Source organism: Passer montanus, unplaced genomic scaffold, assembly GCF_014805655.1.
Source record: "Passer montanus isolate IOZ18808 unplaced genomic scaffold, ASM1480565v1 scaffold61, whole genome shotgun sequence".
NCBI lineage: Eukaryota > Metazoa > Chordata > Aves > Passeriformes > Passeridae > Passer > Passer montanus.
Window position 1 is genome coordinate 1,781,325 of NW_024371149.1, and position 13,077 is coordinate 1,794,401.

Below are 13,077 nucleotides of genomic sequence, written 5' to 3' on the forward strand. Positions count from 1 at the left end.
TTCTTGTATCTCATCAAGCACCATTATATTGTAGTTTCTAGTCAATCATTTCATTACATCTGTTACCACCAAAAAAAACAAGTAAATTTGTTAAATAAATAGTTCATTGGCATAAAATTATTTTTAGAGGATGAATAGTATGGGGTGGGCTTTTTTCACCAACAAATAACAAATGTTTTGATTAAATCATATTTCAATACTATGCTAAATTCCAACCCCAACTGATTTGGCACATTTTCTTTTTTGAAACTACCTTTGATAAGAAATGCATTACAAACTCATCAGTTTAGCTTCCTGTTAACAAAGAGACAGCAGCCGTCTGGATTATTCTAGATCCGCAGTGAAACTGCCACACTATGTATGCTCAAACTAAAGCTGTGCAAGTTTGACAAGGGGCAGATGAATCCAGGAGTTATTGTGCAGGGGTTTAAGTCTATGCGGCAGCTGACGGTTGAAATAATCATCTATACATCGCTCTGAGCTAGCTGAGGAAAGGTTGAAGCTGTATATTTTCAACATATCTAGCCTAATGGTTAATCTGTTGTCTTGTACAGGGGGTGCTGGGTGGAATCACAGCAATAGCTGACAGTTTGGAGGAATTGCTGTGGGTATTTTCAGTTGCCTGATTCACAAAGTGGTAGGTAGAAAAAAGTCTAAACAGCCTTGTCATTGAATGAGGCAAGTCATGCTCACTGTCACTCCCATCAGAAGAACTCTGGTAGCCAAAAGCTCAATCAACATATTGATTATTTGCATTTAGTAATACAGGGCTGAAGCTTGTCTTCACCCCCCCACCCCATGAAAGCTGAGCCAGATTGCAGAACGGTGACTGCTCCTTTGGAGGTCAGCTTGGAAGATGTTCAGGAGGAAAACATCGGTTAAGTTGGGGGAAAAAATAAAATACTTCTTCAAACCAAGATAGTTTAACTGTTAGAAACACTCTGTGTTTCGAATGCTGGATCTGACATATCTTCACAGTGACATGGCATTACTCACTACAGAGATTAAGGGGGTGCAGTATGAATTAGACTGAAACAAAAATGAAGTATCTGCAAGTGACAGCTCTGGCTGATGGCTGACTATGAAGGAAAACACTGTGCTAGTGTCTGGCGAAAAACAGTGCTGAAAGCCTAGCAGCTGATAGAGATGGGGGAGGAGAGGAGCACTGGGTATCGGTGGTGGTTGTTTAGAATGTCTGGTTTTGGTCAGGATATTTTTTCTCCTTTAAAACACATTTTCATCTTCCCTTCCAGGCAAATCATGCTGGAGCCAGTTTCAGCCATTTTGTTGAAAGCCGCTGTACTGGTATTCTGCCTTGTTACATTTAAATTAAAGCTCAGCCCAGTTTTAAGTTATGGCAAGTGTATGCTCACAAAGAATAAATAGAGATTGCCACAGGCACTAGTTTAACTACATTTGTTGTTTTAAAAATGTTCAGGGAGTTGCAGATTGCAATTCAAATTATCTTCATTATAATAAATAAAATGTATAGAAATAGAAACAGGCATGATTCCCTAACGCAGTCTGTAGGCAAGTGTATATTCATTGAGCTTGAAAGGGAGCTCCTGAGGGTGGGGGTAAGGAATAGGAATATATGCAACTTCAAAATACCTTTACGATTGCATTAATATATCACATTTTATACATATCATTTTTTATCTCTCTAATGGTGACAGGCTTCTTGGGCAAATTCTGTACAGCCTTTATTAAAAGTAGATAATGTTTAACCAGGGTTCAATTAGAAAATACTACAGAAAATGGAATTTCTTATCCTCACTCTACTTTTATCCTGTTCCTTACTGTTTGCTATTCTCAAAAAGTAGTTTAAAATTTGCTGTCAAAATGGCTCTCAAAATAGTCTTAGGTAAAAATAATGCCTTATGGATACATGACAATGTACTGAATGGTTCTAAGGAAATTAGGCAGCATAAACAATTCAGGCCTGTGACTGTTTGCATTGGAAATAAAGTCATATGTCATGACACATAAAAATAAATTAATCTTACTATGACTAGAAAAATAGTCCTGGTGGTGCTAAACTCATCCTGTACTTGGAAAAGAACCCTGGCGGATTTGGAGGTTGTGATTTGATGTTGCATAGTGGTACGACAAATTACCCCAATCCAGACAGTTTGATTGCCAAACCTAGTGAGGCAGTGACAATATGTAAGGATGTATTTAGTTCCATAGAATTAACAGCAATCTTTGTTTTCCAAATATGTTTTCTATGGAAATCAGCCCACATAATAGTGTAAGAACGCAATTGGATTTTAAAGAAATTATTAATAAAAATCAACTGTCTTTGCTGGCAAGGGGAATGCTCCATAAGTAGTTTAGGTTCTGCACACTGTAATCTCTTATCTGCTGAAGTTGACCTGTGTTTCTCACCCGGTTGTACAGAACTGCTTCATCCCAAAGCTCTGTGCTTACTCATGTAGTTCAGGGTGTATCCTGACAGCCCTGTGTGTGTGGTACAACGTGCACCTATAGCTTGACGGGCTATTTACACTAGTAATAGTAACCAGTTTCACTCTTCTTCAGTAAAATAATATATGTAATTCTAGGAGGATGGAGAAAGAGAACATTATCTCTCCCAAAAATAGATAATTCAGATATATTATTCTGTAATACTTGCTTTTGAGGATTGAGTAAAAAGACTTGGGCCATAAATTGTTGGAGTAAGACAGAAAATTGTCCTATGTACAAAGAATTTAATGATTTGTCCACTGTGGGGCTTCTTCCACTTTGATCTTAGCTCATAAGGCAGGAAGTTAGAAGTCATGGGATTAAACCAGTATTTAGATTTTTTAAATCTGCAATAATTTGACCCAAAAAAATGGGCAACTTGTTATGGCCATGGTAGTGATAGTACCTGTCCACACTGTTGGAAGTAAGGGGAAGTAACAGGTTTTAAGCAGCTCAGTCTGCCTTCCTGCTGAAAAAGATCATGCGGTGCTATTATATATGATGCCAAGCTCCAGATATGAAGCCATACCAAAAGTATTTTTGTTCTGACACATGCTGTGCCACCGCAAGCACAAAATCTTGGGAAAGCTTGAATTTGTCTGCATGGAATATGCCATAAGACATGCACTGCTGTGGAAGGTTATTGCTTAATAGTCAGGTCTGGTATCTGAAACCATCACTTACTGAACTCCAGAAGAGACTGTAAAAAGATTATGGTGTTTCTTACAACTTGATTAAAGGGTTGATAAGCTTAATAGATTCTGGTATTCTTCCATTTCATGTGAAGATACTTTGATATAGGATGTGGATTTTTAAAGATTATTTCCAGTATTATTATCTGCACTTTAAAAATAGAACTGAGTTGATGCATATCAAGGCCTTCAAATACATGCTTGACCAGTGACATCTGTAGGGAGATAGTTCTCTGCAGATATATTTTATCAGCTGAAAATTATTTCACTTGGAGGAATATCAAAAGTAGAAGTACAAAACCTGATAAAAAAACCCAGTAACTGAGGTAAAATTGATCATTTTCAGGTAGTGTATTCAATATTTTATACAGTATATTTTATTTTTGTGGCATTATTGCTAATCAAAGATATATGCTCTCTTCTGATGATTTAAAATACATGTGAACTCTGGTGAGTATGCATTATTATTATTATTATTATACTTCAAATGTTACTTTATTAGTAAAAATCAGAATAGTATCATAAAGTAGACTTTAGTTCTTTTCTCACTAATTTTTCAATCTACCTCAGAATAGTAGCAAACCATCAAAAAGTCATTGATTTGGAATGGGTGCTTTGCCACCAACCAGTTCAACCTTGTTAAAAGGTACCTTCAAATGACTTACAATTCCTATACACTCACCTTTTCTGTGAGAGAGACAGATTTTGTGCTTGAAGAAAAATGGCAAGCATGGGAATGCTATTTTCTTATCTTTCCTGTTACCAGATGGTGTTTCTAGCTGGTGGTAAACTAAACTAAGATCCCAAAAAACATGCTGACCTCCTTAAATACTTTGCCTTTACTCTCTGCTCAATTTTCTCCATAGAATCTTAAAGGCAGTTGAAACATGGAAATAATGCTGCAAGTTTATCAGTCCACCAGGTACTCCCTACCTAAACTTCTTACTTCATTATATGTAACCAAATATAAGGTCTTAGCAGCTCAGTTATATACATTTTTCTCTATACTATACTCATTCAGAATGAAACAAGCATTAGGAGAAGATCTTTATTGTGTGTATTTACCAGAAAAATGTTTTGTTGTTGGTTTTTACTGAGGTTGCCATTGTCAGAGGCATTAGTAGACGAGGTTGTGTTTAAATAGCCTTGATATATTATCAGGGGAAAACAAAGAATCACAGTTTTAAGCTAAATCCATATTTAGGAAATTGAATTTCTTAACTTTCTTTTCAGAGGTACTATGTATGACCTCCTGAAATTTGCAGTATGCAGCACTGTTGAATGCTCAACAATTTTTGTGTGAGTTCCTTAAAATCAGTTTAATTCCATAAGTAGGCTTGCACAATTTTGAAGTGGTGACCTTATGTTTTCTGTGATTCCTTATTTATTTTAATAGCAGCAGTGTGCTTTACCTCCCCTGTCATTTTCAGTAGTTTTAAAGAAATAAACATCTTCCACACATAGTAAATCTCAAAGCCCTTATCAACATGGGGAAATAAGTATTACCTCAGACATACTTACCCTAGGATGAGATTATTGTTTAAAGGTGATAATATTGTTGAATAATCCTTCTGTAAGTATTCTTTTATAAAGAGTCATTTTTAGAGGGGAAAAAAAAAACAACATAAGAAAGCTGCAGGTATAAACCTTTATTTCTTCTGTTGGAACTGGTACATTAAGCTTTATACTGATACATTAAGACTGTATTTCCACATAATATCAAAATTTATTCATGCCTGTGGTTTGAAATAACTTTTAATATAAAGAAATTAATTTAAATTTTTTCTTATTATTTAGAAGTAAAGAATGCAGCTAGATCAAGTTACCCAAAATGTTCATATCAGTTCAAGAATGCAACTACTAGTGCATTGATTGATGCCAAGTCCACTGAAGGAATCCCGGAACCTGTTCCACTTGTTAATAACCGTAAAGGGAGCCTCTTCCTACCCAACAACCCCTCGCTGCTGCACCTTAACTTACTGAGTTCTGTGGAACAAGGAAAATCTACCTACTGTAGATTGCAAAGGGCACTCAGCTTGCCTGTAAAATACCGCTACCATTCCCAAAAGCCTGGGTTGAACCAAGATCTCCGTAGGTAGCCCAGTAGCTGGATGCATAAGGCAATACAGAATGGTTTGTGCATGGTTTTGCAGTCTGTTTTCAATGTGACATTACTAATGCTCTGTTAAGTGCTTACAGATGTGGGTTTCTCCAGATGTGGTGATTAATAAGTTAATTGAGATAGCTAGTCAACTAATGTTTCTGGGTGGTTTGTGCTTTACCTTTCAAAGGATTTAATTGCTTTGAAGCATTTACATGCTAGGCAGAATGAACTTACCAGGTATCCCAGTACATGTGATGTTCAGTAACATTGACATTATTTCAAATTTCAGCCCTTTTTGGTGTCTAAAAAAGCATTTGTAAACTAGTTCAGCTAGTGACCTGGGAGAGGCAGTCAAAGAGACAGTGTTGTTTTAAAGATGGTTAGAAAATAACAAAAAAAGTTATGGACTTGTCGACTGTTTTGGAAGAATTTATCTTTGTTTTGCTTTAAAAATGAAATGACGATAAAAGTCAAGTAATATGTTGTTACAGATGTTCAACTCCACATTAAGGCTGTTAAAATTACCAGCACATCTTAAACCAATTCATGGAACATTGTCTGGAGGTTGTGTCATTGAAATAATGAACACTCTTTACTCAAGAATAAGCAAACATGTTAAAACATCAGTGTAACTTTAAATTAAACTCCAGCATAAAACTGAGTGTCTGAAGCCTCATTAGACTCGCCTGACATTTTTTTAGCATTGAGTCTTCCTGAACTGCAAAACTGTTATTAGACAAGTGAGCTCTGGGTTGTTACAGCAGTACAATAAGTGTTATACTTAGGGATGTGCAAACAAGCTCTTGAATGTTATTAGAACTCAGAGGCTGAATTCAGTTCCAAATCTATAAAACTCTGTGTCCAATTCTTGTACTTCCAATTTTTATGAAAGCGGTAAAAAAAAGTCTGCATAACATAATATGGCTGTAGTTAATACAAATCCTGTAGTATAAAGACATAAAAAATGGAGACTCATTAACAAAAGTAAACATACAATATCAGAATTTATTTGTCATATATCATAGCCCCATTATGCGAATATGTTTGTCTTTCATAAGAACAAGTGAATTTAAGACTCCCTTTTAAATTAATGCAGACACAGAAACCATGAAACTAAAATATTTAATAACCTTACTAAAAATTTTGCTAGATCCACTTATTTAAATAGGCAGGAAATTGATAGGAGTAATAGGAAAGAAGGGTAATAATTAGATATGTTTTATATCCTACTTACTACTAAGAAACCACTTGTGAGTTGTCACTGCAACATTTTTGGGAACCAAACCATAGGTAATAGTGTCCAGTAGATGCTGTTCACATATTTCATCTTCATGAGTTCCCTTCCCCCATTCCTATGGAGCTGTGTTGCTAAATTGCAGATGCCCTGTAAACTCTGTGCAGAGATTTCAATGAAAAATAAAACTTGATTTTCTGTCACATGATTAATATAGAGCTACTTCCATTGCTACAATGAGAATAAATGGCTTTCTTGGTTAAGCAACAAACTGAGATCCCTCAGAAGGCTTTGCTAACAGGTATTAACTAGTGAGCCATGCCAACCTTGGGCTTTGCAGGCAACTGGTGACAGTAACATAATTTGAATATGACAAGCACATATCCAAAAAGGAAGCTTATTTATTGCAGATGCAGTACCTGTGCAGACTGCTAGAAATGTACTTCTAGTACTTGTTATTTTGGATGATTACAAAGTAAGACTTTGATTTTCATTGGGCAGCAGGTTAGCATCACCTGGCAGCACTGCAGGACACAAATGTTGGACCATATAGTACAAAAACATCCTTTTGTACTATAAAAGTATTAACTTTCAGAATTTGAAAGGATCAGACAGGAGTCTTATTAGCTAGCTCAAAACTTGGAAAATTTTATTTTTGAATATTATTTTCACTTGTGCAGAGAAATATTTCTGGTTATAATATTATCTACAGTTGACTTGTGTTACTGTAGGATTTTTGCCTGTGGTTCTGATGGATGTGTATCTTCCTTGAACTGCTAAAACTGTAGAACAACACACTTGTGGTGCCATATTGCATCTCTGGACAAACATTCTGTAACCCTATGGTAACAGATTATTTTGAGTGAAATTTAGAATTTTTACTCCCAAGAGAGCAAAATAGAACATTTGTTATTTTCTGGAAGGAACATTTTGCATGATTCTTGTTCATTTGATCTTTTAAGTGGTGGAACTGAATATTTTTATCCAATAAAGAACAAGAGAGCACAGTGGATATCTTGAAAGCTATTGTCTGTGTGGAATAGCATGCAAATAACTTTCTGGTAGAGAAGTTTAAAACAAGACTAGGCCATTTTCAAGAGAATAATTTGAAGAAGGTGTTCTGAAAAATGCAAAGACGTGCTTTTTTGCAATTAGAACTGCAAAGATATTACCAAAAAACAATTCTGTGCATGTTCACTTCATGGTACACATAGCTAAATACTGAAGTGATCTTGTTTAATGTGTGCAAACTGTCACAGAAAAAAAAAATCAATTTGTGTATTTTTTGAGAATTTCTGTAGGCTTATTTATTTCTCAGCCAAATTGGACTGACCATCAATAAACATTTACACTATAGGACTTTGATTTGGAAAAAGAAAGAAAAGTCAAATGAGAAGAAAATTCCTTTGTCTTTAGGGATGCTGCCCAAGAAGAGAAGAAACTTAGTGAATAAATCATTATTAGACACTCATGGTTCTGATCTAAGTATTATCTTTTACACCACTCTTTTGGCACATTTATTTTAGTATTACCTTTGTTTGGTTGCTATGGTTTGTTTTTTTCTCTTTGCAGTGCTTTCTTTTAGTTGTGGCTCCCTTGTGCTAGGTGATGCCAGGTCATCTAAAAAGAGAGCAAAATCTGTCTTTTCAGGGCCCAGCCCTTTGGTCTTGACCAAGGCAAAATATTCCATAGCAGGCTTGGGCAAAGACATAGAGGTGGCAGGCTGGGATGCAGTCTGTAATAAAATAGTGTCAGAAGAGGGTTATAGCAAAAGGCTGTTGCTTCATTTATTCACAGATAAGTCTGGGGCAGGTGACGTATATCCCACTTTTGTTGGTTTTCTTATGTATCTTATTGCAAGTAGTATTTTTTCTCAACTTCTGCTTGTGCACTGCTAATATATGCTAAGCTGTTTAAATATAGCAGCTGCTACTACTACTACCACTACTACTACTACTGTCTTTCCTTTTAGCTTTAAAGTAAAAGCTTCCTAGGCATCAGTTATATTATCTTCTAATTATTTTTCATTTAACAGTAGGATGGGAAAAAGTTTATTTTTTTCTTCTTTATATCAGAATAAATTAGTATTAGTATGAACCTGAGAAAGAAGTCATGAGTTTATTCCCTTTGATAGTACAAGTGAAAATTACATACAGGTTATCAAATGCTGTTACAGTCTCAAAACAGTAAAGATGGTGGATAATTCTTTTAGATGAGTTCTTAGGAAGCTGCACTTGTTTAAACGATACATATTGTGACATAAGTTATCCAAGAGTAGCTTATGACTGACAAAACAATAAGTGATTTTCTATCTGGAAATCAATCTGTCCTTGAAAGTGCACCTCATCCTCATTAAAAGATTGCATAACACATGCATTCTCTGTTATACAGGTATTGTCTCCCCACTTCCATTCAACCTCATTCTGTTCACTCCTGTTAAAACTCCGTTTTGGGAGGAGAGTAGAGCGATGAGGTCTGACTTGTGCTGGAGATCTGCGCACAATGGCAGGCTGCATTCACATTCCTGACTAACTGAATCATTGAACATCAAGGCATTGAATATTTTACATCTCTTCGTGAAGACTCTGTTGTTTGGCATGTGAGGAGCGAGAACCAACTGGTGTCTAGTTCATTAGCAAAAGCAGGCTGGCAGCTGTTATGTTGATATTGAAAATAGTACTTTATCTCTCTGGGAATACAGCAGAGCACTAATTCTATTTTTCTGTAGCGCAGATTAACTGATAATAACTCTAAGAATAACCTGAATGTGGTCCCCCCGCCTTTGTTTTTGAAGTATGAAACCAATTTGAACACCTGTGTTCAAAACCCTGGTATTCTTCTCTGCTTCTCCTTCAAACCAATCTCTTCGACTAACATGTATTTGATTTTTATTACTGTTGGCCTATGTTAGCAATGAAGTATCAGTGCGTGAATGGACATAGAGTGTGTGTTCTTTGCAACTTCAATTGTATTTCATATTGCACTCAGAGCAGTACTTAATCTCATGAGTTCCTTATATTTCCAGTTGAAGATGAGCAGCCGTCGACACTATCACCCAAAAAAAAGCAGCGAAATGGAGGCATGCGAAATTCACCCAACTCCTCACCCAAACTGATGAGGTAAGACTGTAAGAAACTCATATCTTCATCTCCTTTCTTTCTTCCTTCCTCCTCTCCTCCCCCCACATCAAAAATAAGGGGAGGGGGTGAAAAAAAAGATTGTTAGATGGTTTCTGAAAGGCTGAAGTATTTATTCTGTCAGCTTGTCAGCAGTTAATGATAGAGCTGAAAAAAAATTCTGTCATGAAAAACAGTTTGAAAAGCTGTTTGAAAAATACATAGGCTTTAAAGTCTTAGCTGTCACCCTGTCCTGTCCATGTGTAGTTCTTAAACAGCAGTGGCACTAATGATAGCACTAACCAATCAGGGGAACTCATGTGGTTAGTTTGCCTCAGGCAATTCTCTTTTTGTTGGATTCCCTCTGAGTACTGTTTTCTGTACTTAAGGCCATATGTGAGATGTATCATCACAATCAAAAATGAACCTGAATATTACCTTCCTTTTATCCTGTCGATTGAAATCAAATTTCTGTTAATTGATTTAGACTGATGAAAAAGTCTAATAATATATGTACTTGCCAAAGCAAAGTTCAAAACTAACGCTGTTTTAGTCAAGCTAAAAGCACATTAATTATGAAATAAAGGGATTTTTAAGAGGGTAGTATATACTCTAAAAGTGGGTGATGAAAACAGCATCTTGTTAGTGATATTTTCCCCTGTTGCTACGTGTACATTATTTTACAATAGTACTCCTTTGTATAACTATGTAGTTTCCTTTTACAGGACAAATTACCTCTAAGAGATTTGTTAAAACTAGAACTGCAACAAGAAATTGTAATCTATTAAAGTATTCTGTGATTTGCATTCTATCTCACTGTGGTTTGCCTTTTACCTGCTCAACTCAGTCAAAATTGGATCCTGTAGTAGAAACAGAGTTTCCAACAAGGCTGTTCCTGCTCTGTTTTTGCATATCCTCTGTACTCAGGCTAGACCCTCAGTCCATTATTGTATCCTTAAATACCATAGCAGAGATTTTCCACTCTATGTGTATATGTATGTACACATACACAGAAAAATGTAAACTTGTTTGCATATATAAACAGGCACATTTGTGGAATTTGAGATTTGTTTGTGTATAACTGGGGCTGCTCACAGATGCTAAGTGAAAAAAAATTGATACAAATATATAGTTCTTTCCATAAATAAAATCTCTTATGCATTTATTATTGATGATGATTTTGTTCCTGTAACAATTCTGGATACAGGTAGGTGATATTTCTCTTTGTATTTCAGTTGCTAGGCTGGAATTTTCTTTGGGCAGTTACAGAAGCATCCATATTTGTTTATTGTTTCTGCAATATAGGGCATATTCAAGGACGTAACTTCCACAAATCATCTTCATCTCTGTTTAGACTACAGAACCAAAAGTGAGATTGATTCACAGAGGGAGAATGCACCCAGCTGTGGCTTTTTTTTTTCCTTATTGACCATCTATTTCTGTAGAATGTATCATTAAAAGTTCTCTGCCTTCCTGTTAGCTCAGCCTTGCCCAAACGACACTGATTTACATGCTTGTTTACAGTTTATGAGGAAGAATAAAATGAGCATACTGGCAAACTTCTCATTTTTATAGTGCCAGTTGTCATGCTAGCATAGTTTTCAATTTACTTACCTTTGGACAGTCATCTGGTGCTAATTGTTTTAACTGCTTAAAATGTAAACATGTGGAGATTCCCCCCCTCACCTTCTCCCATATTCTAATTTTGGGGAAGTAGAAGTAAAAAGAAAGAGAAGGGGAGAAAGAGAGAGAGAAAGAAGGAGCTGAACACACTGTCCCTGTTTGCTATGTAAAGTATGCCTCATTTCTTTGATCTTGAGTAATAATAATTCTGGGGAGTTATACTGTTTTCATATGCTTCAAAGCTGTGTCAAAGTTTTGCTGCTTAAGGGTACTTCTTTATTCTATTGGCTCTTGGGTACTGAGATGACAGGTCCTCTGTACTAGGTGCAGGCTTTTTCAAGTCATAGCCTTCAGCAAAACATCAAATTACCAAATACAGGGTAACATACTTCTACACAAATGCCTTTCCTGTAGATATATTATACCATATATATTAAATACTTTAGTGTTACACGGTACATTTTATGTGCAATAGAAAGTGATGGTTTGAGGTAGCCTTAGGGGTACTTTTTTCCACAAGCAGAAAAAGCTAGTGTATACCGTATCAAGTATGGTTTTTACAGGACTTTCTGCCCGAAGGCCTTTGTAAATAAGTAATGATCAACAGATTGGCTGTGGGTTTTTGAAAAGCATGCCTGTGTCAGTTTGCATGATGGGGGAAGATTTTCAAAGTACAGCCTGCTTTCATTGCCTGCTGAAGAGGGACTGAGGGAGAGTAGTCGTCCTGAGCCTGAGCTGTCTGCTCAGTAGCACATCAGAATTGCTAAACACAGGTTGAGCAGTGAGTGGAGAACTTGCCAGGCTTCCAAATCCAGACATTGTTTTCTTCCTCCTCTCTGTTGCTGCTAAATTTATTCTCCAGCCCAGTGTTCGCACCCTCAGCTGCTCCCCAGACCCAGCCGTCTCTTCATTTACTCTTTATCTACACTGACTTAACTTTGGTCCAAGGTGCTAGAAAAGACAAAGTGGATTGAATCAGGAGAGCCCTGTTAAGATTTGTTTGTAATGGTCAGACTCTTTTCTCCTCTCTGGAACAATGGTGGACTGTATAATCTGCTGTTTCATATCCTTGTAAATTACAGAAAGTGACAGGTACTTGCTTTCCTGCCCAGAAATCTTTAGTGCATGTCAGCTAGAAGTACCCAAGAGGTAAATCAGCTAAAGCACTGTCATGTCTGTAGCCGATATTTATCTTTAGAAGTTTTTTTGTAAATTTGCTTTAAAAACTCCTTTTTCAAGTCAGCTTTGCCCCTGTCCCACCTGCCCAGAAATAGCTGGCTACTTTGCAATATTTTTCTCAGCTGTGGTTTTACATCCAGAGGATCTAGAAGGAGCCTGGAAGACAAGAAGTCTGGAGCATGAAAGCAATAAATATGTGAAAAATTAATTAATAAATTGAAATACAAATTGGGACTTTAGAGTTGTTCTGAGCAGCCTTACAGTTAAGATAATATTAAAAATGCTGCAAAGGTTTTAGATTCCCAGAGTGGTGGAGGGTATTATGCTATGAGACAAAACTTTATGACTTATTGTATTGCTGGATTAGAACAGAGGACAGAAATGGTATCACAGGGATTCCCTGGGACTCATGACAAGTGGTCTGACCTGGTCAGAGAGTGGGAATTTTTGAGATTTACTAACACATAAGTAGAAATCTGCATTACCGAATATGATCCGGATAGGTAGATTGGAGACATCTTTTTAAGGACACCTTTTTAATGACTCTAAATTACAATAAATTACTAACTGATATAAATAGGCAGCTGACATACAAATGCTCTTTGTGTGCATCACGGATGGTCTAGACTCACATTTAGGAAGTCACTGTTCTAACTGAATGCT

General features: G+C 36.4%; 1 protein-coding gene across 42 annotated transcripts in view; it reads left to right on the top strand.

The window, feature by feature from the left end:
* KCNMA1 (potassium calcium-activated channel subfamily M alpha 1) overlaps positions 1 to 13,077 on the top strand; it is a 421,949-nt gene that overhangs the window by 349,192 nt on the left and 59,680 nt on the right. For 40 of the 42 annotated variants that reach the window (XM_039727454.1, XM_039727456.1, XM_039727466.1 and 37 more), the window contains one exon: positions 9,522 to 9,615. In XM_039727454.1, the coding sequence (XP_039583388.1) occupies positions 9,522 to 9,615 (94 nt within the window). Of the gene's footprint in view, positions 1 to 4,955; positions 5,250 to 9,521; positions 9,616 to 13,077 lie in introns of all 42 variants that reach the window. The other 2 variants (XM_039727452.1, XM_039727453.1) reach the window with 1 other exon arrangement.